This window comes from Arvicanthis niloticus, chromosome 7 (assembly GCF_011762505.2).
Source record: "Arvicanthis niloticus isolate mArvNil1 chromosome 7, mArvNil1.pat.X, whole genome shotgun sequence".
NCBI classification, from domain to species: domain Eukaryota; kingdom Metazoa; phylum Chordata; class Mammalia; order Rodentia; family Muridae; genus Arvicanthis; species Arvicanthis niloticus.
In genome coordinates, this window is record NC_047664.1 from 30,044,134 (window position 1) to 30,070,511 (window position 26,378).

The window sequence follows — 26,378 nt, forward strand, 5'->3', positions numbered from 1 at the left end:
CCTGGGTTGCTGATGCTTATGTTCTTGTGCTTGCCTTTTGCCATTTGGATCTCCTTAGTGCTACCTGCACTCACTGTCTCTGACTTGATCCTGTCTTTCCTATTATCTTGGTTGTATCAGAACTGTATGGGGTGGGTGTTACTACTGGGGTTAGAGCTGGGGTCCAAGATCTGCTCAGTGCCCAGGCCCAGCCCAGAAAAAAAACAATGCTCCAAGCCAGGAGTGAATTCCTGGGTCCCAGTGGATCCCAGTTACTTCCTGTTTGGGGCTGGTGTTGCTGACTTTTTACCTAAGGTACTGCCCAGGTTAGAGCTCCTCGGAGGCCTGCTTCCTCTGGGTTCTGTGAGATTGGGGGCAGAGCTGCTACCCGGGATCTGCTTCATGTTAGGGCCCAGACCAGAAGCCCATTTGTCAATTCTTGATCTTAGAGCCTAAGCCATTGGTGTCCTGTTCAGAAACTTTTGCCCTGTGTCCATGTGTTTGAGGCTCTTCCCCACTTTCTCTTCTATTAGTTTCAATGTGTCTGGTTTTATAGTGACGTCCTTGATCCACTTGGACTTGAGTTTTGTAAAAGGGGATAAGAATGGATCGATTTACATTTTTCTACATGCTGACCTCCAGTTCAACCAGCACCACCCGTTGAAAATGCTGTCTTTTTTTCCACTGAATGCTTTTAGCTCCTTTGTCAAGGATCAAGTGACTATAAGTATGTGGGTTCATTTCTGGGCCTTTGATTCTAATCTATTGATCTTCTGGCCTATGTCTGTACAAATACCATGCAGTTTTTTTTAATCAAAACTATTGTGTAGTATAGCTTGAGATCAGGGATGGTGATTTTTTTCAAAATATTCTTTTATTGTTGAGAATACTTTTTGCTATCCTGGGTTTTTTTTTTTTTTTATTCCAAGTAAATTTGCAAATTGCTTTTTCTATCTCTGTGAAGAACTGAGTTGGAATTTTGATGGGGATTGCATTGAATCTGTACAGTGCTTTAGGCAAGATAGCCATTTTTACTTTATTAATCCTGCCAATCCATGAACATGAGAGATCTTTACATCTTCTGAGGTCTTCTTCGATTTCTTTCTTCAGGGACTTGAAGTTATTGTCATACAGATCTTTTGCTTGCTTGGTTAGATTGACACCGAGGTATTTTGTGTTATTTGTGACTATTGTGAAGGGTGTCGTTTTTCTAATATCTTTCTCAGCCTACTTATCCTTTAAGTAGAGAAAGGCTACTGATTTGTTTGAGTTAATTTTATATCCAGCCACTTTGCTGAAGTTGTTTGTCAGGTTTAGGAGTTCTCTGGTGGAAGTTTTATGGTCACTTAAGTATACTATCATATCATCTGCAAATAGTGAAATTTTAACTTCTTCCTTTTCAATTTGTATCCCTTTGATCTCCTTTTCTTGTCTAATTGCTCTGGCTAGGACTTTGTACGACATTGAATAGATAGGGAGAGAGTGGGCAGTCTTGTCTAGTTCCTGATTTTAGTGGGATTGCTTCAAGTTTCTCTTTATTTAGTTTGATGTTGGCTTCTGGTTTGCTATATAGTGCTTTTACTATGTTTAGGTATGGGCCTTTGGTTCCTGTTCTTTTAAGGCTTTTACAATGAAGGGATGTTGAATTTTGTCAAATGCTTTCTCAGCATCTAGTGAGATGATCATGTGGTTTTTTTCTTTGAGTTTGTTTATATAGTGGATTACATTGATGGATTTCCGAATATTGAATCATCCTTGCATTCCTGGGATAAAGCCTACTTGATTATGGTGGATGATTGTTTTGATGTGTTCTTGGATTCAGAATTTTATTGAGTATTTTTGTATCGATCTTCATAAGGGAGATTGGTCTGAAGTTCTCTTTCATTGTTGGGTCTTTGTGTGGTTTAGGTATGAGCGTAATTGTGGCTTCATAGAATGAACTGGGTAGTGTTCCTTCTGTTTCTATTTTGTGGAATAGTTTATAGAGACTTGGTATTAGGTTTTCCTTGAAGGTCTGATAGACTTCTGCAGTAAAACCGTCTGGTCCTGGGCTTTTTTTGGTAGGGAGACTTTTAATGACTGCTGCTATTTTTTTAGGGGCTATAGGACTATTTAGATGGTTTATTTGATCCTAATTTAACTTTGGTATCTCATATCTGTCTAGCAAATTGTTCATTTCATAGAGATTTTCCAGTTTTGTTGAATATAGGCTTTTGTAGTAGGATCTGATGATTTTTTGAATTTCCTCAATTTCTGTTGTTATGTCTCTCTTTTCAGTTCTGGTTTTATTAATTTGGTTTTATTAATTAGTCTCTGTCCACTCTGGTTAGTCTGGCTAAGGGTTTATCTATCTTATTGATTTTCTAAAATAACCAGCTCCTGGTTTTGTTGATTTTTATTGATTCTTTTTTTCTACTTGGTTGATTTCATCCCTGAGTTTGATTATTTTCTGCTGTGTACTCCTCTTAGTTGCCTTTGCTTCTTTTTGTTTTAGAGCTCTTAGGTGTGATGTCAAGCTGCTAGTATATGCTCTCTCCAGTTTCTTTTTGTAGGCACTTAGAGCTATGAGCTTTCATTGTGTCCCACAAGTTTTGGTATGATGTGTCCTCATTTTCATTAAATTCTAAAAAGTCTTTAATTTCTTTTTTTATTTCTTTCCTGACCAACTTGTCATTCAGTAGATCATTGTCTAGTTTCCACATGGATGTGGGTTTTCCATTGATTTTATCAATATTGAAGACCAGCCTTAGCTTGTGATAATCTGATATGATGCATGGGATTATTTCCATTTTCTTGTATTTGTTGAGGTCTGTTTTGTGACCAATTATATGGTCAATTTTGGAGAAGGTACTATGAGGTGCAGAAAAGAAGATATATTCTTTTGTTTTTGAATGCAGTGTTCTATAAATATCTGTTAAACCCATTTGGTTTATAACTTGTTTTAGTTTTACTGTGTCTCTGTTTAATTTCTGTTTCCATGATCTGTTTATTGCTGAGAGTGGGGTGTTGAAATCCCCCACTATTATTGTGTGAGGTGCAATGTGTGCTTTGAGCTTTAGTAAAGTTTCTTTTATGAATGTGGGTGCCCTTGCATTTGGTGCATAGATGTTCTGAATTGAGATTTTATCTTGGTTGATTCTTTCTTGGATGAGTATGAAGTGTCCATTCTTATCTTTCTTGATGGTCAAAAGTCAATTTTATTCGATATAATGGCTAGTCCAGCTTGTTTCTTGGGTCCATTTGCTTAGAAGATTGTTTCTCAGCCTTTTATTCTGAGGTAGTGTCTGTTATTGTCACTGAGGTGGGTTTTTTTTTTGTATGCAGCAAAATGTTGGGTCCTGTTTACATATCTGGTCTGTTAGTCTATGTCTTTTTATTGGGGAATTGAGTCTATTGATGTTAAGAGATATTAAGGAGAAGTGATTCTTGCTTCCTTTAATTTTTGTTATTAGAGGTGTAATTATATTTGTTTAGCTATCTTCTTTTGGGTTTGTTGGAAGAGGATTACTTTCTTGCTCTTTCTAAGGGTATAATTTCCCTCCTTGTGTTGGTGGTTTTTCTCTATTATCCTTTGTAGAGATGGATTTGTGGAAAGATATTGTGTAAATTTTTTTTTTCATGGAATATCTTGGTTTCTCCATCTATGGTAATTGAGAGTTTTGCTGGGTATAGTAGCCTGGGCTGGCATTTGTGTTCTCTTAGAATCTGTATGACATCTCTCTAGGATCTTCTGGCTTTTATAGTCTCAGGCGAGAAGTCTGGTGTAATTCTTACATGTCTGCCTTTATATATTACTTGAGCTTTTCCCCTTGCTGCTTTTAATATTCTTCATTTGTTTTGTGCATTTGGTGTTTTGATTATTATGTGATGAGAAGAATTTCTTTTCTGATCTAGTTTAGTTGGAGCTCTGTAGGCTTCTTGTATGTTCATAGTCATCTCTTTCTTTAGGTTAGGGAAGTTTTCTTCTATAATTTTGTTGAATATTTACTGGCCCTTTAAGTTGGGAATCTTTGCTTTCTTCTATGCCTGTTATCCTTAGGTTTGGTCTTCTCATTGTGTCCTGGATTTTCTGGATGTTTTGCATTTTGTATTTTCTTTGACAGGTACGCCAGTGTTTTCTATGGCATCTTCTCCACCTGAGATTCTTTCTTCTGTCTTTCGTATTCTGTTGTTGATGCTTGCATCCATGTCTCCTTATCCTTTTCCTATGTTTTCTATCTCCTGGTTAGTCTTCCTTTGTGATTTCTTCATTGTTTCTACTTCCATTTTTATGTCCTGAATCATTTTGTTCAATTTCTTTACCTATTTGGTTGTATTTTCTTGTAATCCTTTACGGGAGTTTTGTGTTTCCTTTTTAAGAGCTTCTACCTGTTCACATGTGTTCTGTATTTCTTTGAGGGGGTTATTTATGTCCTTCTTAAAGTCTTCTATTATCATCATGAGTAGTGATTTTTAAATCTGAATCTTGCTTTTCTGGTGTCATTGGATATTCAGGACTTGCTATGGTGGGAGAATTAGGTTCTGATGATGCCAGGTAATTTAGGTTTCTGTTGCTTGTGCTTGTTCTTGTGCTTGGCTTTCGCCATCTGGTTATTTCTAGTGTTACCTTCACTCACTATATGTGACTGGAACATGTCTGTCTGTCCTGTTATCTTGGTTGTGTCAGAACTCCTCAGAGCTCAGCCGTCTCTGTGATCCTGTGATCCTGTGATCCTGAGACTGTGGTTGTGATAGCTCTTGGGAGTCAGGCTGCTTCTGGGCTCCTGAAATCGTGGTGTGCCCAAGCCCCTGAGATCCTGGGATCCTATTATTCTATGTTCCTATGTGTTAGAGCTCCTGGGAGTCCAGCCTCCTTTGGGTTTTGGGGGATTGGGTGCAGAGTTGAAGCCTTAGGGCTGCTCCAGGTTCAGGCGCAGACAGGAAGGGTCCTGTGCCACTAGCCTGAGAGAGTTCCTGTGTCCCAGTGGGTCTCCAATTACTCACTGTTTGGGGGTCAGGGGTTGCTGCTTACTCACCCGCACTCCTGGATGTGTTAGAACTCCTGGGAGTCTAGCCTCCTCTGGGTTTTGGCTGGTTGGGGGAAGAGCTGAAGCCTTAGGGCTGCTCCAGGTGCAGGTGCAGCCAGGAAAAGTCCAAGACCACTGGCCTTGAGGGAGTTCCTGGGTTCCAGCAGGTCCCAAATTACTCCCTGTTCGGGGGAGAGGGGGTTGCTGTATAACTTTTTTATAATTTTAATTTCTGTTGGAAATAGATTTTGTCTGATCATTGTTTTTTTCTCCTCAAGTCCTGCCAGATCTTCCCCAAGTTTCACCAAATCCACACTCTTTTTCTCATTAGAAAAGAGGAAACTAGAAACAAACAAACAAACAAACAAAAACCAGAAAAACTAACCATAATAGAACAAAGCAAATAGAAAAAAATGGACAAAATGGGTGGGAACACATACAGATGCAGAGACATACACACTTGTATACAGAGAAATCCCACAAAACACAACCATAATATGTAAGAAAAGATGTGTGAAGTTAAAAAACCAAAAACATACCCAGACAAAGAATTATGAGACAAAAGCCTCCAAAGATACCATCGAGAATATTTTGTGTTGGCTATCTACTGCTGGGCGTGGGGCCTGCCCTTAAGTGTGGTTTGTATACCCAGTGAGACTCAATTGGAGAAAACTAATTTTCTTTTGTAAGCAGTTGTTACTTGGAGATTGCTTCTAGGTTATAAATAGCGGCTTGTTTTTGCTTAGCACTGGGACTCATCTGAGTTAGACATATGCCGGCCTGTTCATGCTGACACAGTCTCTGTGAGTTTATAAGTGCACGTGCATCAGTCTTGCTGCATTTAGGTGGCCTAGCTTTGTTGGTGTCTTCTGTTCCCACTGGCTCTAACAATATTTGTGCCTCCTCTTTTGTAAGGTTCACTGAGCCCTAAGAAGAGGAACTCGGTGGAGACATCCCATTTAGGATTGAGTATTCCAAGGTCTGTTCCTCTTTGGACTTTGTCTAGTTGTCAGTCAGTCTCTGTACTTGTTCTAGTGTATTGAAGGAGGAAGTTCTCTGATGATGGCTGAGCGAGAATGATCTATGAATATAGCAGAATGCTGTTAGGAGTCATTTTATTGCTATGTTCCTTTAGCAGGACACTAGTATTTGGTCTTCCTCTAGGTCCATAGCCCATTTACTCTCAAGTTTTTGGTACCTGAGAAGTGTTAGGCAGGGTTTTCATCTCATGGAGTGGGTCTTAAATCTAATCTGATAGTGGTCAGTTATTCCTGACAACTTTTGTGTCACTATTGCACCATTGTTTAATACAGATAGATCACCACTGTAGATTGCAGGGTTTCCAGATGGGTTACTAGTTAGCTTTCTTTTGTGGTAGAGTGTAGAGTGCTTTTGAGTACCCTGAGTACTAGTTGGTGAAGGCTATATAGGTAGGCACCAATTCCATTTCTTCATGTTCAATGAATCATGTAGGTGTTACCTTTATCAATAGGGTCTTGATATTGCCATCAGTTTGTGAAGAGCAACTAATAACCTTGAGAATACATCCTGGGTTGTTCGGAGATTTCCATATGACCTCTTTGGCCAACAACTCAATTAGTTGTAACCTATTTCTGCACTGGAAGTTTCATTTGGTGGTGAGAGATATTTAGTTTGGGCTTTGTCTTTCCCTGTTATTTAGTGATTCCATTTGGACTTCCTTCAGGTATTTATATATTTTAGGAAGCTTCTACTCTAGTAGATTTCCATGTAAACTCTCAAATGGCCCTTAGTTCTAGCTGTTCTTGCTTGTATTCCTTCCATTACCCTGTATTCCCTTTTCCTCTCTGATTATCCCCCCCCATTCGACTCCCCTCATCTCTATCTATAACTGCACACTCTATTTCTTCTACCTAGAGAGATCCATACCCATTAGTTCCTTACTCAATACCTAGCCTCTGTGTTTATATATATTGTCGTCTGCTCATCAAAGACTTAAAAGCTAACATCTACATATAAGAAAGTACATGCCATATTTGTCTTTTTAGGTCTGAGTTACTTTCACTCAGGATGTTTTTTTTTTTCCCTAGCGCAATCCATTTACCTGAGTTTTTCATGATTTCAGTTTTTTATTTTGTTGTTATTGTTGTTTTCAACAGCTGAATAACCTTCTGCTGTGTAAATGTACCATGAGTTTGGTTTTCTTCTTCTTCTTTTTTTTTTTTTGGTCCATTCATCCACTGATGGACATGTAAACTGTTTCCAAATTCTGGCTATTATAATAAAGCAGTAATGAACATGGATGAGCAAGTGTTTATGTGGTAGGATATTGAATCCTTTGAGTGTATGTCCAGGAGTAATATAAGCTGGACTTTGAGTTAGAACTGTTCCCAGCTTCTTGTATCTCTAATTTTCATTATTACTTCTTTTAATTTTCCTTAATAGAATTGTTTTAACATATGTATAAATATATTTTTAAAATCAATATTTAAATGATTCTTAAAACAATCACTCTGGGATGTTGCTTGCAGCTGTATTGATTGTATTCTAAGTATGGTAATAGAATTTATTTAAATGTTATAATTGTACTCCATTTACCTTTGGAACCTGTCATCTATGGCATACTACATTTGTAGCCATGGAAGAGCTTTTTATTTATTGGAAAAGTTGTTAACCTTTGTATAGTATCAGAGTCTGACTTGCACAGGTAATATTCTTCATGTTCAACATTTCTGTATATGAAGGACCACAGAACCATATTATCCATCTTTACATTACAGACAACTGTTCCACCTAGTCTTACTCTTCCTAGTCTTATTGTCAATAGGCCATGACACAAAAATAAAGTTATATTTCCCAAGGGATAGTTTGTATTTGAGTATAGCTATAGAGAAATTGAAATCTTTAGAGCCTTCACTTCAAATGACATATATGATTACATTGTGAAGTGCTGATCAGTTATTATTGATAACTCTAAAGGGGTCTCTCTGTCTGTTTCTGTCTTTGTCTTTCTCTCCGTGTGTGTGTGTGTGTGTGTGTGTGTGTGTGTGTGTGTGTATGTGTGACAGTTTGAACTGATGAATAAATAAGAAATGTGGATATGTTTACTCCCAGGTTATTTCCTGTGAGTCTCTCTGAAATAAATAAATATTGAATATATTTTTTTATGATAAAAAATCCCACAACCATGAATTATCAGCTTATTGGTTGTGCTTTCCTAAACTGTTACTAAAATGTCCAGAAAAATTTAAACTCTCTATTCCCATGATTATAAACAGTATGTTCTAATTACTTTTATTTCTGGAGGCAGATGATGTTCTTCACAAACGTCTTGTTTCATTAGTAGCTAACATCTGTTCACTTTGAAAATGTTGTGCATTTTGATTGTTTATGTCATTGAATATTACTTGTTTTGGTCTATTGATAGTGCTGAGAAACTCTTTAACGCAATTGAAGTTGCTGGGATTAAAATCACAAGAATTAGTGGGAGGACTACAGGCAAGTCACAATAACGGCATTATATGCTATCAGAGAACCAGAACAGGAGAAACTTGTACTCACTTTCCAAAAGTCAAGAGACACTAGTTTGATACAAGAATAAAATCAGAAAGTGGTGATCCTGAGGACTGCTGTGGTCCAAATAGGATACAGGATAGGAAAGGTGAGATCCATGCAACTGATGGATCAGGGAATATGTCAACTGCACATCATGGCAAGGTGCAGAGATGTGTGAACACCTCTTAAAGAGGATGGAAGGAGGCATAAACTGAGAAATGAAGAACAGAAATAAGAGGAAAGCAGGATTAGAATGTTGAAAGAATCAGAAGCTGCCTGAGGAATGTTTAAAGGATAGTTTTTGGCAAATAACTTCATGAGAAAATAATGAAAGAAAGGTGTTATGAATAGAGAGAGTCAAATAAAACTTGTAATTTACTCTGTAATTTTATAGTTTTATATAAAATTGGATAGCTGGAAAATGTCTAAACTAGATTTTATTAAATTATTAGACTAGTAGCTATTAAATTCAATCTTAGTACAGTTCTGTAGAAGGAGCTAAGGTGGGAGGAGTAAGGAGAAGAAGAGGAGAAGGAAGAGGAGGAGGTAGAGGGAGAGAAACGAGAGGGAGGGGAACATGGAGGCGAATGTTCACGTGTCCCTGGTAGTCAAAGGGTAGTTGGTATATCTTGGTTGGGTATTGGATTACACTTTTGATTGTATGGGCATCTTGTTATTGATCATTGCTAAACTTATAAAGCCTCTGATTACCATTTAAGCATTAGAGTCTCATTCTCCTACTGGGCCTGCATGGATGGCAGGATGGTCTGGGCAATGCCCAGCCTTGTGGGCAAGCCATCTCCCACGCTGGCATCTTGTGGGTGGCAGGGCTGGTGTTTCTGGCTGTCCGTTTCTAGCTGTGGCTTGCACGTGGCCTCTGGTGAGGAACATGGTGGCTGAGCTAGGCAGAGCCGCAGCAGTTTAGATAGTCATCTTGACTGGTGGCTGTTTTTAAATATTTACTTCAACACAGTTCATAAAGCATTGTCATGATCTCTCCCTTACTAAAATGTAAAAGAAAAGACCTGGGAAAAGCATACTTACAGAGGAAGGTTATAGAAGGAAATATACTAAATTCTTTTCATGTGACCATTATGATCCCAAATGATTAGCTTATTAATAACAAATATGAATAATATTGACTATTAAATATTTAAGGATAGTAAGTAATTAAAATAGTAAAAGTAGAAAAGGGTAATATAAGAAAATTATACATGGTTATATTTATAAACATAGTGGTCAGGAACCTAGGAGAATGTTTGCAAGTTGGATCCAATAATTATTAAGTAAATACACAATCAATAAGATTTATAGGGAGTTAACATCAGTCATGAATGAAAAAATTGAGGAAGAAACATCTTATGGTAGAAAAAAATTTAAAATTCAATACGAATACCCAAAACACAGACAAGATTTTATAACTGGTCAAAGACTATGAATACATAAAATGTGTTTGTGGTAAAATATAAAATCTTTCAATATTAAGAATTTTAATTATTAAAAGTAAGTTTTATTTTACTGGATCACAAAAAATCTGTCCATGGTGAATGGGAGAAGGATGGCATGTAGTTGCTGACAGGTTATTGTGACTTTTCTTGAGAGCTTAGTTCTGAGTAGATTCATAACAACTGAGTCTTTGACTGTGATCCTTTTGTATCTCCTAAAGAATCTTTGTTTATCATGAGTCTCTAAAAGAAGAGTATGACAAAATGAACAGTATTTATAAGTCTATATGTTTATCAGTTTTTTAAAATCACATTATTACTTTTATTTAGTACACTATGCTATACCATTGTAAGCAATATACTTTTACTCTCATCTAAATGTATATGTGCATTGTGTTCATGTCTGATGTTTTTACAACACATATGAAGTCCAGATAGAGAATTAGCTTAATACTCTTGTTGTAGTTATACTTTGAGATTAAACTGGGTAATTTATGTGATCTCTGAATAAAAATCAATATATTATATCCATGTTCATTACATACATTCATACCCTCACAAGTGGGTGACTACATATAAAATACACTGTATGCTTTTAAATGTAATTATATGGAGACAGTGAAATTAAGTTATCAAGTAATAGGAGCCAAAGAAATGTCAAAGAATGTAACACACACTGCAAAGTATAAGGTATTATTAGACAATTAAAGAACATAAAATATTATTGGAACATTTTAATATTGTATTTTCAGTGAGCGTATATGTTATGCTTCATCAAAAGAGTCCACATGTGCTATGTGTAACTCAGCGACTGAGAAATACTGAGCTGGTAGACCCATCATTCCAATGGCATGGGCCAAAAGGAAAACTTGTTTCAGGTAGGATTTTATTTTAGTTATTATAATTAAGTAGGTATATCTCAGAGAATCTTATACTTAAAAATATTTGTATCTAATACATTTATCATGTATTAAATATTTTATATGTAATCTGGAGTTTGATAGAGCAATGTTGATAGTATAAACATTTCCCTATTTTCTTAATTAAGGATAAAGACAGAAAAATTTCATCTATTTATAGAGTTCTAGGAGCATTTCTATTCTAAAAGTTACTATTTATGTGAAAATCAGTTTTTTTCTTATTTTCTTTTACTTATATACCTATTTTATTTTGACAATATCATCTTTGCTATAGATTTTGAATTTGATTTTGATAAATGATTTTCTGTTTACTTTAAAACTTACAGCTTAGATTAATTCCAACTTAGTTTTTTTGGTTGTTGTATTTTGATTTTTTTCTACCAATGAAGACTAGCAAGTATTTGTACTAAAGGTTTGTTCAGTGTAGGTAGGACACAGTCATTTTTACATGTCCTCAATTTAACTTTATAACCTTTTATTTGTTTTATAAAACATTGTTGGTATTTTGTGACAGTGCTGCGGATTAAAGGCTGCAGCCTTGCTGTATTATTTGGGCAGAGGGAAGTGTGTTATGTAAAGACATGCTGAAGATCTGATATAATCTGTACCTCACTTCAGTAACATAGGGACAGTTGTGTTATGTGTTCATGTCTACAGAGGGTGCCAAAAGAAATCCTAGTGGACTGGGCAGCTTCAGAAATTGATGAAATGGTTCTCATGTCAAGGTATCTAATATTGGGATTATAATCAAATCAATTTTTATTCTCTGGTAGCAGCAGCATATGCTTTAGTATGAACACTATGTTCTACATTGATACCAAAACTTTGTCATTGGAAAAAAAACATTTAAGTATTGAATTTTCCTGTTATATGCTTTGTATTTTTGATTTGGAAATTGAAATCTCAAGCATTTCTTCTTTAAGAAGGCATACCTGGTATTGCAATTTATACTGCAAAGTGTAGTATATAATTCAGTTGCTCCTTTAAGTTGAAAAGACTCTTTTTTCTTTTCATAATAAAATATGTACTTAGAAATATATTCTTTCCGGATAAAATCTCATCAATACAGACCACACACACACACACACACACACACACACACACACTTTCTAGGTGTTCTGATAGTCTGAATTTATACTTGATCATATTTAAATTTTTTCCACAGTAACCCATCATGTGTTAGTTTTAAAGGTTTATTTTTTTCAGAGAATTTGAGAAGGTATTATTTTCTTAGAGTTTGAATCACTCCTGGACCAAGCATGAGGACCTGAGATTATAGTTCCATCCCCCAGTTAAAAATGAGGAGTGGCATTCATCTATAACTTCAGCACTGGGTAGATGTAGGACCAGGTTGACTCAGGGTTCACTGTGTAGCCAGCCTAGGCAAAATGATGAGCTCTAGGTTCAGTAAAAAACCTTGTCTCCAAATGTAAGATGAGGGCTCACAAGCTGTATGCTGTGCCTCAAGCACCAGGCTGAGACACTTGCCCTCACGTCCAGTGGACTGCCTTTATTTCTCAGGTTCTATACAGTAGAAATAATGATTTGGCCTCTGCAGGTTGTCCTGTGACCTTCACATTTGTGTCATGAACTGTGCATGCAAATGAAGGAAAATATTTGCACAAATAATAATAAATGTAAAAAAATAAAGAATAAGGTGGATAGGTTCCAAGAAAAGGAAGTCATTGTCTTCAGTTGTGAAACCACTGAGCCAGTGGCTAGTTCTCCAGCCACTCACATTTACCAGACAGACCTGGTTAAACTCAGTAAGTCACAAAACAAAAGGCTTGAATGTGGAAGCAGGTCTTTTAGAGGGGAGGCTTAGTTGGTGGAGGTAGGAGAGAATTAAGAGATGGTGGAGGTGAAAGTAACAGAAATGTATGAAACAACCAAAATACTGATTTAACAAATAGGAAAAATAAGGTGCAGAGCAACAGAGGAGGATGCCAGGATCGACCTATGGCTTTCACAGGCTTATGCATCCACACATGCACTGTACTTAGTATTTTTATGATGGAATGTCTCACCAAGAGATATTTGCTCAGTTTGAAGTACAGTAAGACTAACATTCTTGATTAATCTGTACAGTAAAGATACACTATTATTAAGATGACAGAATCTTCAAGTAAAACTCTTATCGACTTGTCTTAAGCCCCCAAGTAAACACTCTTGTAATTTGTTTTATTCTTTTGCATTTTTATGCATTTGGCATATACATACTCATATATACATACATATGTATATATTCTGAAAGTTTATATTTTAGCTTTGTTACTATGAATTTTTTCACATTTTTCTTTCTCTTTCAGCTTTATGCAGACATAATTTAATAAATAAAAGTTGCATATATTTAAGGTGTAAAACTTGTCATTTCTATAGGTATACAATGACTACAATCAAGCTATTAGTCATTGCATATGATTACCTCTTTTTCCTAGTGAGAACACTTAAGATCTACTTTTATCAAATTCCAGAGGGGGAAAAAAGACAAAAATAACAAATACAAAACCAAAAAGGTACACAAATACATGGATTCTCTTTTGTGTTGACCAGCTACTCCTGAGCATGGAGTCTGCTCTGGAGGGTGATTGATATGGCCAGTAATACTATATTGGAGAAAACTGTTTTTGCTTCTCCTTGCAGGTATCAACTGGAAATAGCTTCTTGCTAAGGGGTGGAACTTTGTGCTCACTTCCCCTTCTCCATGCTGGGAGCTTGACTGGCTCAAACTTGGGAAGGCCTAGTGCAGGCTGTTACAGTCTCTGAATTTATTATGTGTATCTGCCTTGCTGTGTGTAGAAGACACTATTTCCTTGGAGTCATCTACCACCTCTGGCTCCTAACAGTATTTCAACATTCTCTTCCACATTGGCCACTGAGTCTAAATGTGAAGAGTTTGATAAAGACATCCCATTTAAGGCTGAGTGCTCCAAAGTCTCTCACTATCTGCACACTGTCCAATTGCAGGTCTATGTTCATTACCATCTACTGCAAGAAGGATCTTTTTTGAAGAGGTTTGATCCATTCATTGATCTATGGGTATAGCGATATGTTCTTAGGAGTATTTTTATTGCTATGATCATTTAGCAGAATAATGGTAGTAAGTTTCTACCTTATATTTTCTTGTCAATATCTAAGCTAACTCATAAGTATAAACATTTGAAAATAGTAAATTAAGTTGCAGTGAAATTTTATTATAAAATTTTAACAGCTCCAAGTCTTTGCCTATCAAAGATATAGTCAAATTCTAGGTATTAGTATAACAAAGCTAGGAAAGAAGACAGACCAATTTAAGTGAAAAGATTAATTAATGAATATCTGTATTGTGTGATTTCTTATAATTAACCGTATATTTTCTGTGCCAAATATATAGCCATTGGCTTTGTGAATTTCCATTTAGACTTAATAGCATAAGGTTCTGTGAATGATCACTGATAAGCGATATTATAGGTGGACATTTATATTAAGTATGAACGTCTCTGTTTATGTTTCAAAATGTGTTTCTTAAATCCTTTAAACATAAAAGTAGCCAGAAGACACTTTGTTATAGATTGTATGATGCTCAGTTTTCTGACCTTCATATTTAGTATTGTATTAGTATGTTCTTAGAATTGAAAGATATGCTATGAAAATATAGCATACATATATTCATAAGTATATACATGCATATGCAATGTTTATATACAGATAGTATACATAAGATATATATATATGTGTGTGTGTGTGTGTGTGTGTGTGTGTGTGTGTGTGTGTGTATGTGTGTGTATACAAAGTATGTATTTTGGTGTATATATTTGTTTGCCATAAAATAATTCTTATATTTTAGTGTTGCATTATATTTTCAATAAGCTTACATTTTGCACATGAAATGGTATATCTAGATGGAAGAATATAACAATGGTATAACTCATTATCAGCTAGGAATTCCTATACAGAATAAGATATAAAACAAACGTTGGTTACTAAATATCTGTTGTAACATTGAGTTCTTATACTTTATTACATTATCTATGTCAAATGCAGTATATTTATATATATATTTGTTCATACATTTATTGATACTTCCAATATAAGAAAATTTTGTTTTGAATTATTACTAAACAATAAATAACTTTATTATTGCTGTGATAATTTTAATTTTTATTAAAATTTTATTATAATACTCATTTTTTCTGAAATATATACTAATCATTTAAATTAATATTTTTACAAAATAGCATGTTAAGATAAATATATAATCTTTTATCAGAAGATATTCATGAACAAGTAGGCATCAAAACAAATATATTCTGAATTTATATGACATTTTTTTCAGCTTCATCGAGGATATAGAAATGGGAGATCTCAAGGTATAATTCCCTATGTAAAGTTCCTGAGGGTGGATATATCTGTCTATTCATTTCTTCCTCTAAATATGCAGCAGGACTTTGCATATAAAAATGTCAGTGCTAAGAGCATTCTTGTATTTTTTCTTCAGTTTAAAGAACTGCTTTTTAAAGTATCTAAGTATTAAATCATTTACTTAAAATGGAAAAATGATATTAGTCATTTCCTGAAATAATGCTCTCAATTATGAACAGAGTATTCAATTCTTAATTAAGAAAATTTTAGTATTTGAAAATTTTATGACACAAAACTATAGTTATAAACTTTAAGAATAATAGCCTATCTACTTAATGATTTATTATATTTGTTGACTTGAACAACTCTGTGAGTTAGGCAGCTCTATATTGTCATCTTTATTGAACACACAAAAGATCTGGGCTTCAGAAGATAGATTGTTTTCCCATGATTATACAGTTTGTGAGAGAGATGGAACCTTTACATCTATATCTTAATGGCTCAAGAGTAGATTTATTGTGCTTTGAAAACATAGTTTTTTTCCAGCATAATACACTGAAGCAAAAGGGAGCTTATATCCCAATCTTTTTTCCAACACAGCAACATTGTAATTGATCAACAAGTCTGGTGGACTAATTTTTCATTTATTTTTCATCTGTATCCATCACTGTTAGAAGCCAACTCATTGTTTTATGTACCATTCTGTATAGTAGTGACAAACATTAGCTGTTAATGATTATACTGTAATAGACTTAGTTTTGGGTATACCACTTCATGTGTAGATTGTAAGCTTATTGACTATAACTCATTACTAAACTATATAATATTATGTTGTATATTAACTATAATATATAATTATTACTTATGGTATAGATAAATAAAAACACTATATAAAATATATAATTTGTACATATATGTTGCTTACAATATATGTGTACATGCACAGCATAAATATGTTTATAAATTTTCATAAATAGTACTGTATTTCTGGCAGCATCTCCTTCAGTGCAAGGAGCATATGAGGGTTGCTTTTGTCTGTATGCCATCCTTCATCTCTTACAACTTAGTTCCACAACTGATGAACTGGTTGGCGGAAATTTGATTCTAAGGTCATCCTGGCATCTACTAACAATATGCATTAAATACAATAAGTAACTTTACATAACTCCTTTTTGTGAACATAAGTTTCTGTGGTTCTTAGGTTATTTTATGTGTTTGTTATTTTGTCTGCCTGTTGTGATTTAAGCAGCTGTATATTATATCTTCATTAGAAAATACCACTGCACAAGTGACATCCACAGGAAGCCTCATATTTCAGAGCTTTGAAGAGACTATGAGTGGGGTTTATACATGTTTCCTCGAATATAAACCAACTGTGGAGGAGCCTATTAAAAACCTTCAACTGAAATATATTGTTTATGGTAAGACGTGAATTTAATTATACTTTAACATTTCTTAATGTTTTAAAATGTTTAAACAGTTTGACAGGTTTGTTTTTTATATTTTTTATTATTTAAGACAATTTTTAAGTTTAAATATATTTTGATCATATTCTTTCCTCCTTCTAATTCCTTCCAGATCCTGTCCCCGACTCTATAGACTCAACATTAACTTCTTTTTCATAAAACAAAGAAGACCTAAGTACCACAAAAAATTTCCCCTAATCAAATATAAAATGTTCCCTCCCCAAACCCCAAAATGTTCCTCCAAACCATAACCAAATCTCTCTCTCTCTCTCTCTCTCTCTCTCTCTCTCTCTCTCTCTCTCTCTCTCACACACACACACACACACACACACACACACACACACACACACACACACAACCTGTGGCATCCATTATATGTCGGTTTGACATTTCTGAACATGAAGGCTGCCTTGGAGTAGTTGATGTTTCAGTGACTCTGGAGTCATTCCTTTGGAGATAACTCATTTTTCCTCTCCAGGTATAAATGTCAGTTTAGGTATTAACCTTTACCCCAGTGGTTAGGTTTTCATTCATTCATTCATTCAAAAATATATAACAAAATAAAATACAATATAATAAAACAAAGACTATAACATCAAAGTTGGACAGGGTAACCCAACAGAGAGAAAAGAGCTTAAGAGAAGCCACAAGAATCAGAGACCCACTCATTCACATACTCAGGAGTTCCATAAAACACTAAACTGGAAGCCATGCTTTCAGCATGGAAGACCTTGTGTAGGCCTCAGCAGGCTCTGTGCATGCTGCTTCAGTCTCTGTGTGTTCTGATCAAGTTGTCTTAGAAGACCTTGATTTCTTGGCTTCCTCTGTTCCCCCTGTTTCCTCCTCTGCAGAGTTCCCTGTGCCCTTCGGGGAGGGATTTGATGGAGATATCTCATTAGGGCTGGGTGTTCCAGGGTCTCTCAACACTCTGTGTAATGTCTAGCTATGAGTCTTTATATTTGTTCTCATCTGTTACAGGAGGAAGCTTCTCTTATGGCTAAACAGCAAGTGTAGCAGAATATCGTTAGGAGTCAATTTGATTATCACTACATTTTTTTCCTTTCTTTTTTCTTTTTTCTAGAACAGTGTTATTTGAGTTTACCCTAGGTCCCTGGGCTATTTAGTCCCAGGTTCTTGGTTACCTAAAGCAGTGTTGAGTAGGTATGAATTCCATTCTGTGGAGTGGTCTTCAGTCAAGTCAGTTATTGCTTGGTTACTCCTACAGGCTTTGTGCTACTATTGTACTTGTATATCTTGCAGGTAATATGCCATTGTAGATAAAGGGGTTGTTGCTGGCTTGGTATTTGTTTCTCATTCAAGGACATGAAGAGTACCTTCCTGTATCAAAGTCACTGGAATGTGGGTGTGAAGGCTGTCTGTAGGTACCAGCTCATCACCTCCATGTTCATTGAATTGTATAGGTATTGTCTTCAGCAACGAGTCCTTGCTGTCAGTTTGTGGAGAGCAGGTTGTCGTCTTGGCATTTTGGGATTCCTGTGGAAATACCTTTGGCCAATAGCTCAAGTAGATATAATCCATTTTCAGTAATAGAAGCTTTTTCTGGTGACAAGAAATGGCCAGTTGGTGCTCTGTCTCCCCCATTATTTGGCAATTTCATTTAGATCCTCTTCATATATGTATATATCTTAGGCAGTTTTTACTGTATTAGATTTCCATACTGCCCTTCAAATGGTTCTTAATTTTAGCTGTCTGTCTCTGTATTTTTCTCCATAACCCTCTCCCCTTCACTTCCCCACTTGATCCTCCCATTCCAGCCCGCTTCCGTGCATATCTATCTATTCTATTTCCCTTTTCTAACAAGATCAGTCTGTTCTCTTTACCCAATTACTTTCCTTTCTGTGGTTCTTCAAATTGTAGTTTAGTTATCACTGATGTAACAGCTAGTTATCCACATATAAATGAACATATGCTACATTTGTCTTTCTGGGCCTGTGCTACCCCTCGTTCAGGATGATTTTTTCTAGTGCCATCTATTTGCTTGCAAATTTCATGATGTCTTGTTTTTAAACAGCTGAGTATAGTATGTTAATGTACCACATTTTGTTTTATCCATTTTTCCATTGAGGGATGTCTACACATTTCTAATTTCTGGCTATTAGGAATTTAAAAGAATAGGGTGTTTTTAAAATGATTTTTTAAGTTTATGTTTTCAACAAGATTTTTTAAAGAAAAACTTTGCTATTTGTAGTCTTATAATTAAAATGTTCCTCCTCACAAATGCATTATATTGTCCCTCTTAACAGCTGGTTAACAAAGCAGCTCTTTTCTCCAGAAAAACACTGGCATGTTAGTCAGCCAGTCAAAGCAGTAGTACAGAACCATGTTTTCAAATCATGGTGATGGTCTGACCATAGTTTGAACTGCTTTTCTATTTGCATATCATGGTTGAAGGCTCACTCCCTCCATCCTTTTTATTAGAACCAGAAGCACACTATAAATGCTTTGTCTTAGATTATTCTATTGAGGAATAAAATAGAGGGCTGACTTAATGTGAAATAACAGAATCATTTAAACCACAGTTATTTACAAGTTTGTTCAAATTGCTGGGATCCTGTGTAGTAGAGAAAAAAATGGCAGGCAAAATGGTCTCTATGTATCTTCAGAGTGTAAGCATACATGATGGAAGGGACTTGACTGTGGAATTGAATGAAGGATCTTGCCATGGGGAAAGAGAGTGTCTTAGTAATTTTTCATGCTATGAAAAAGACCTGACAAGAAATATTCAGGAAGGAGGGTCTATTTTTCTAAGTTTCAAATGGTCTATATATAGTCCATTATGGCAGGAAGACATGGTGCTGGAAACATGACTTAGGGAACAGAGGTGTGAATGCTGTGCTCATATTTTTTATCTCTTCTTCTCTTTGTTCCTCCTATTTTATCTAGTGCATAAGATAGTGCCACTCACATTTGGGGTGGATCTTCATCCTCAGTTAAAACTGTCTGGAAACATCCTCCCAGACAGCCCAGATGTGAATCTCCTATGCTATTCTGAATTTAGACAAGTTGATGAGGAAGGTTAAAGGTCACAGTCCTGACTTAACTGAGTGGGCTTAGTGTATGTAATCCTAAGGGGTTTATTCTGAGACATGTCTCACTATAGCCCTTGCAGGTCTGAACTCACAGCAATTCTCTATCTTCCGCACCCCAGGTGCTGGGATTACATGTGTGCTACCATGCGTGACTACAAGGGTTGTTATAAAAAGGAAGGCAGAAAAGGGAGAAAAGGGAGATGTGGTAACAGAGGAGAAGTCAAGTGACTGTCTTTGACCTTGGAGGTAGGAGTTCCATGTGCCCCAATTTAGGCATCTTTCAGTAGTGAGTTCTCAATAAGTTGGTCTCCTATGGATGTTGCAGAAGGAATATGTGTTGATTTTTGTCTAGTAAGTCTTTCAGATTTGTGTTCTCCAGAACATAGTTAGCTCATGTTGTCTTTAAACTAATATGGGTGTTGCAGTAGCAATAAGAATCATACATCCTATTGTTTTTACAGCCAAGGTGCCAAACAAATGTCCATTTATTAGTGGTTTCCTGGCATGTTGCTTACTCAAAAAGTGCTACTCTATATTTCTAAGAGGGAGAGATTGTTTTGATAAATATGCCATTTTTAAAGTTAGACAAGTAATTTTTTTAGATTGTTTAAGCAGGCAGTCAGATTTCATCCCCATATTGTTATTCCCTGTATCTTAGTTTATCACACATATTCTTCAACATTTATTATAAGAACATATTTGCATAAGCTAGCAAATATACCTGAATAGTGGTTTGTAGAATTGATAATGATAGGAAAATTTACCATGTACATACCACATACAGGCAACGTTGTACTTTTATGTGTAGTTATTAAACACCAAGAGAGCATACATTTATGTGGTGTAGCTGACAACTAGGGCCAGAATGAGAAATGCTGTGTCTTGCTTCTTGTGGAAATGCTCTCCACCCAGCTATACTATTTGTGGATATTTAGTCAGAGGGTCCCACCAAAGAGATACTTGCAGGTCTATATCTATAGCTATATAATTCATAATAGCTAGGAAATTAAAAAAAACAGGCTGAATGTCTATCAACATATGAATGGATAAAGAAAACATACAATGGAATTTTATTTAGGAATGAAGAATGCAATTATAAAATTTGCAGAAAATTAAATGTACCCAGAAATTATTAAATGAGGTAACCTAGGCTCGGATAGGCAAATACCACTTTCTCATATTTCATAGCCTATTTTCTAATTTTTGTATATGCATAATGCATATGTACAGGGTAGCGATAGTTCATGAGACTAGAAAGGGGATCATAAGAGGAGAAAATGAAGATCATAGGGGATAATGGAAGGAAAAAGAAAGGGTAATAAGAAACATGTGACATGAAAATAGAGGCGAAGGGGTAGAAAGAAATGGAAAAAGGATGGAAAATAGAGCACACCTGTAAGTGTCAATGCAACCCTCTACTGTGTCTTCTTTTAAGTACGTGCATGTAATAGCACTATGAGATTGGCTGGTTTCAGTTGTGTAGACAATGAAAGAAATTTAAACTCCTAGTAGTTTTTTAAATGTAAAACTATATAAAACACTAAAAAATAGTTTTACTCAAAATTTTTAAAATTTAATTTTTGACAGTTTCATAAATATATATTATATTATAGTTTCTAGTCTTCCTCTTCCCTCCAGCTCCTCTCATATATCTCCACTCTCTACAGTTCATGAACTTTGTCTGTAGTTAGTGTTATCACATGCACACATGCACATGTACACACACATGCATACACTCATACACAGTATGTATGTATGTATGTATGTATGCATGTATATATATGTATGTGTAATTTATAAAGTGGTATGTTTTTCTGTGGATTATAAAAAGTTCCTAGTGCTGTTTATCTCTCCTTCCCATGAACCCCCAATCCTATCTTTTCCCCTTTCTCTGAAAAGATGAACAGGTGTTGCCAAAAGGCTACAGAGAGAAAGCAAATGAAGACATAGTTGTCAAAATACAATTTAGGAATAAGTATACAAACAGCAAAAGAACAGCAAAATGATAACAATTGACAGACACTTTTCAACAATAACTTTAAATATTAACTCTTTCAATTTCCTAGTCAAAACGGGGAAAACAGGATGAAACCTGTTATTTTCTTTAATCTTGATATTTTGGTAATGGGTTTGTTGCTTTTTATAGCTTTCTACTTAAATGAATTGTTTTAAGTATTTTAGTAATGCATTTCTTTTTCGCAATTCTGTTGTTTTCTCTTCCTCCCTTTTTACTGTGTTAGCTGTAGTATTATTTTTGTAAACTGCTATATTTAGCAGTTCATTGTTTTTTATTTTGTTAATTATAGTTAATAAGTGTTCACAGTTATTCTTTTAATTGTATCCTTCAATGTTGATACATTTATCTATCATTTCTAAATGCTTGTTTCTACTCTAACTTCCAACTCCTTTATTCAATTCTCTTGCTTCAGCCTCCTGAATGCTAGAAATCTAGGTATGTCCCATCGTACTTTTCTCTTTCCTTATTTTCAGCCATTTGCTTTATAGCTCGTCATGTTTTATAGATTATATTTTAGTCATATGTATTATTTTAAATTTATTTTAATGCCTCCTACAGCAGTTTTCCTTCATGTCCTTCTTAAAATAAAGATAGTGATTTGTATTTTGTTGATGTTAGGGTATGAATAATCACTGACTTTCGTTCATAGATGAGACTAGTTGGTTCCTTGACAGTTAAAAGCCACTTATCTCTAAGTACTAAGTTTAACAATAGTCAGTGAATGCAGTGTTGAAATGTAGACAGTGGTTAGGGACGTCAGTGTGAGTTGGGAGCTTCTGCTCGGAATGTGAGCCCAGAGAAGACAGAAAGAAAAGCCTTGGTTGGCTGAAGAACTCTTGTCTTACAAGGTGACTTTAAAAGTTTTTATTATTATGAATTTATTTTTATTTTTGGATTTATTATACCTTTCTTGTAAGATTTAGAGATCTGCTTTAAAAATGTGTCTTCAATTCCAGAGATTGTACTGAAAAATATAATTATGAAATTTTTTTTTTGCTAATTGTATCTCTGGGATTTCTTCTAAAACCATATATATATATATTTATCTCTGTGTGTGTGTATGCACAATATCAATAATGTGAATCTTAAATGTTGTCAAGGTTTAACTGAGTCACTGTTTTAGAGTCTCTGATATTTCAAACCTAGTATACTATGAGATAGCAGTTTCTTAAGGAAAAAATATAGCTGTTTATTGGAAACTGAATATGAATGTATTTCAAATACTTATATTTTTAAAGTAGTTTTCACGCATTTGAATTGCATGAATGATCATGTTTTTGTCTTTTTCTTCTTAATCTCTGTAGCTTATCGTGAACCTCGTTTTTATTACCAGTTCACTGCCCGATACCATGCAGCTCCCTGCAATAGTATCTATAACATTTCTTTTGAGAAGAAACTTCTTCAGATTTTAAGTAAACTGGTTCTTGACCTTTCCTGTGAAATTTCCTTGATTAAGTCTGAATGCCATCGTGTTAAAATGCAAAGAGCTGGTTTGCAAAATGAATTATTCTTCACATTTTCAGGTAAATATACAAAATACTTTTAAAAAAAAGACAATTGGAGAACACAACACAACCAACTGTTTAGAATATAAATGTTACCAATCTAAATTTATTTCTTTATCTCTACTTTAATGCTAGTAACCTTCCAAATAAGTCCTGCTGATTCACGCTGTTAGTGGAAAGTGTACTGTGGCTCTTTACTGTTGAATGAAAGTTAAAGCAAGGCCCCATAGTATTTATTGACCATGATTCAATTAGTAAAAGCGCTTACTTGTAAGGCAGCTAGCATTGCAAAACAGACACTGTATCCTGTTTAATGTGTTGGTATTAACTGTAGGCATGGAGGTGCAGAATTTCAGGAGTGAGTACCCAGTACCCATGCGCTTTATAGGACATCTTTATCCTCCTCTTTTACTCTTTTTCTCCTTTTTTTTTTTTTTTTTTTTCATCGAGAATTTTGGCAGGGACAGTAGAGAGGCATGAAACTTCAAAGGCAAGGGAAAGGTACATTCCCCCTATCTCCTTTAATTCTTGCTTTTTCTCTTCTTCAGGAATATTTCAACATTTTTCACCAAATGGTTAAGCTAAATGGTCAACTTACACTTTTCTGTGGCCTGTCAAGGACACACTATTAATATACAGTGGCTTTGTGAGTCTTTGGTTCTTAGTTGTTTTAATTAGGTGGGCAAGCCCTAAGAAAAACATTTCTAGGAATCTATCATAGGAAAGAGATGACATCCAGTGTAAATGTTGCAATTGTGAATCTCTGCTTTGTGCTTCCTCAAATGACGAATGTTTTTGAACATTTTAAAATGTGTTAAGTGGTCATTCATTTATCTTTTTGGAAAACTGTTACCTTAGATTCTTTTTCTACCTTGTAAATTGTGGGAATTTTTTGTTGTTGTTGTTTTGTTTTCAATGTTGTTTTTAGAAACCTGAGATCATTAAGGACTCCCACTTTTGAGTTCAATCTTTTCATTTTACATTAAGATGCATTTTGAGTGTATTTCTTTAAGTAGATCTAGGTTCAACTTTATGCCTTTCATGTGTGGAAGTTCATGAAATTATGTAGAAAAGTGACATGTTATTTTATGGAAAATTGATGCAACTGAGCATCACCATAGTAAGCAAAATTAGCTACATCTTGTATATTCTGGTATACTTTGTTTTATAGTTGTCATTGTTCAATTATTTTTATTTGTCTACCTTTGTCTTTAAGTCCTGACGTTCTGACTTCTATTTGATCTATTAGTCAGGTGTTCTATTGATTTCTTTTTCAATTTGACCTGCTGAGCTTTTTAATTTCCAACAGCTCAACTTCATTTTTTTGAGCTATTTAATTTCCAGCATTTCAACTTCATCTTTTTATTTTGCTATTTCCCTATTGAAATCACCATTTGTATTCTATATCAGCTTCATTATTGCATTCTACTGTTTTCGTTTTCACAGAATGGATTCAGGAGTTTACTGGTGACTTTGATTTTCTTGAACATTCTTTGAAATATTTTTTGAGGATTTTACTGGACAGTTCCTCAAATTCTCTCCTTACTCCATTGTTGTAGAAGTAGAAATATTGAGAGGAGTCATGCTTCCTCAGTTTTCATGTGTCTTGTGTTTCTGTATTAGAACTTCTACATGTACATTCAATCTTTGGCCTGATTTTGTCTCTCTTATCATGTGTATTTTTTCACTGGAAGTATTTGTATTTTCAGTGTTTAGGGGGAACTAAACAGTAATATATTGAAGTATCATTTGCTTCCACTTTTGTCTCAGAGCGAAATTCACCTGAACTCTCAACTCCTGTTCAGGGGACTGGGCTTGATCTCAAACACCATTCCCAAGGTAGAATATTGTCTGTGACAACAGCAACAACTTCTGGGTATACCAGCTCTGAAAATAGAGAAATAGTTAATTAAAAACAATTGCTCCTTCAACTGCAGTTATTTTAGAGGAGTAAGGCAGTATAGTGTATAGTAATATATTAGTCCCTAAGGGCACAGATGGAATGAAAACAAGCAGAGTAAGACTAGTAGTACTGGAGCAGTAGATGAAGCAGAGAAGAGGGAAAGTAAGAAGGTCAGGGAACAGGAAAGCTGGGACAGGAGATCTGGCAGCTCCAGCTAAAGGCCAATGAAAAGAGAAGACAGATGAAATAATGCAGTTGAGCTACCCAAAACAATTCCAGAGCTCAAGAATCTGAGGAAGCAGAGTGTCAACTCTAGGGCAGCCATTGTTCTTGGAAAAAGTTAAAAAATGAAGCATCAAAGAGGAAATAGAACATGGTAGACCTGGTCTGCTGAGTTGGAATTTACCCAAGTCTGCTTTCTTGCTTTGCTACTGAAATGAGTGCTTTAATGCTAGCACTCCCACTGTAGGGTTGTTGTTCTCCAGCTACTCAGGGTGTGCTGTAGAATGGGCAGTGGTTCCTGCCTGGATGCTCTCTGCCTTTTTGTAACCTTTTTGCTCAGTTTATTGCACGAACTGTAGTTCTAGAATCTCAATGCCTTGCTCCTGTTCTTACACTGAAGCCACCTGGCATTTAGTGATGACTGCAGTTTTTTGAAGATGTTCTTTATCCAGCGGAAGACATTTCCCTCAGCCATAAGATAGTAATTTTTAACAAGAATGGCATTGTGTTCATGTAGTGCTCGACCTTGTCCTTTCCTTTATTGTTATGGTCAGAAGCTGGTCTCTCTTTCCATTGTCACTGTAGAACCTGGAGTCAATCCTACTTGATCATAACATGCTGTTCTTTTGATATATTTTCAGATTCGATTCTATATTGTTGAGATTTTGTTTGCATCTATGTTCATAAGAGTTATTGGTCTAAAGTTTTCCTATCTTCTAATGCATTTATCTGCATTTTGTATCAGGGTAAACCTTTCGTTGTGAGGTATTATTAGGTAAATAATCCCCAATGGACTCTGGAGTAAGTAGGTTTGTTTTCTGGGATATAGTGTAAGCATTGGTGCAAGTTTTTTTATTTGTATGTTTTCTTCTTTGACATTTTTATATGTGTAATATATTCTGTTTACTCTTCCCTAGCCCCTTTCTTACATTCTTTCCAATGTCAGCCCTCATTATTCTTTAGGAGTTTCTTTCCCATATTCATTAATTT

General features: G+C 35.3%; 1 protein-coding gene and 1 non-coding gene across 4 annotated transcripts in view; both read left to right on the forward strand.

The window, feature by feature from the left end:
* Window positions 1–26,378, forward strand: part of Zpbp (zona pellucida binding protein) — a 188,955-nt gene that overhangs the window by 46,000 nt on the left and 116,577 nt on the right. For all 3 annotated transcript variants that reach the window (XM_076938133.1, XM_076938132.1, XM_034508180.2), the window contains exons 3-5: window positions 10,717–10,842; window positions 16,497–16,646; window positions 23,063–23,281. In XM_076938133.1, the coding sequence (XP_076794248.1) occupies window positions 10,717–10,842; window positions 16,497–16,646; window positions 23,063–23,281 (495 nt within the window). The remainder of the gene's footprint in view (window positions 1–10,716; window positions 10,843–16,496; window positions 16,647–23,062; window positions 23,282–26,378) is intronic.
* On the forward strand, window positions 7,553–7,680 carry LOC117713282 (small nucleolar RNA SNORA24). The gene has a single exon (XR_004607446.1). It is a non-coding gene; the product is annotated as a small nucleolar RNA SNORA24 (small nucleolar RNA).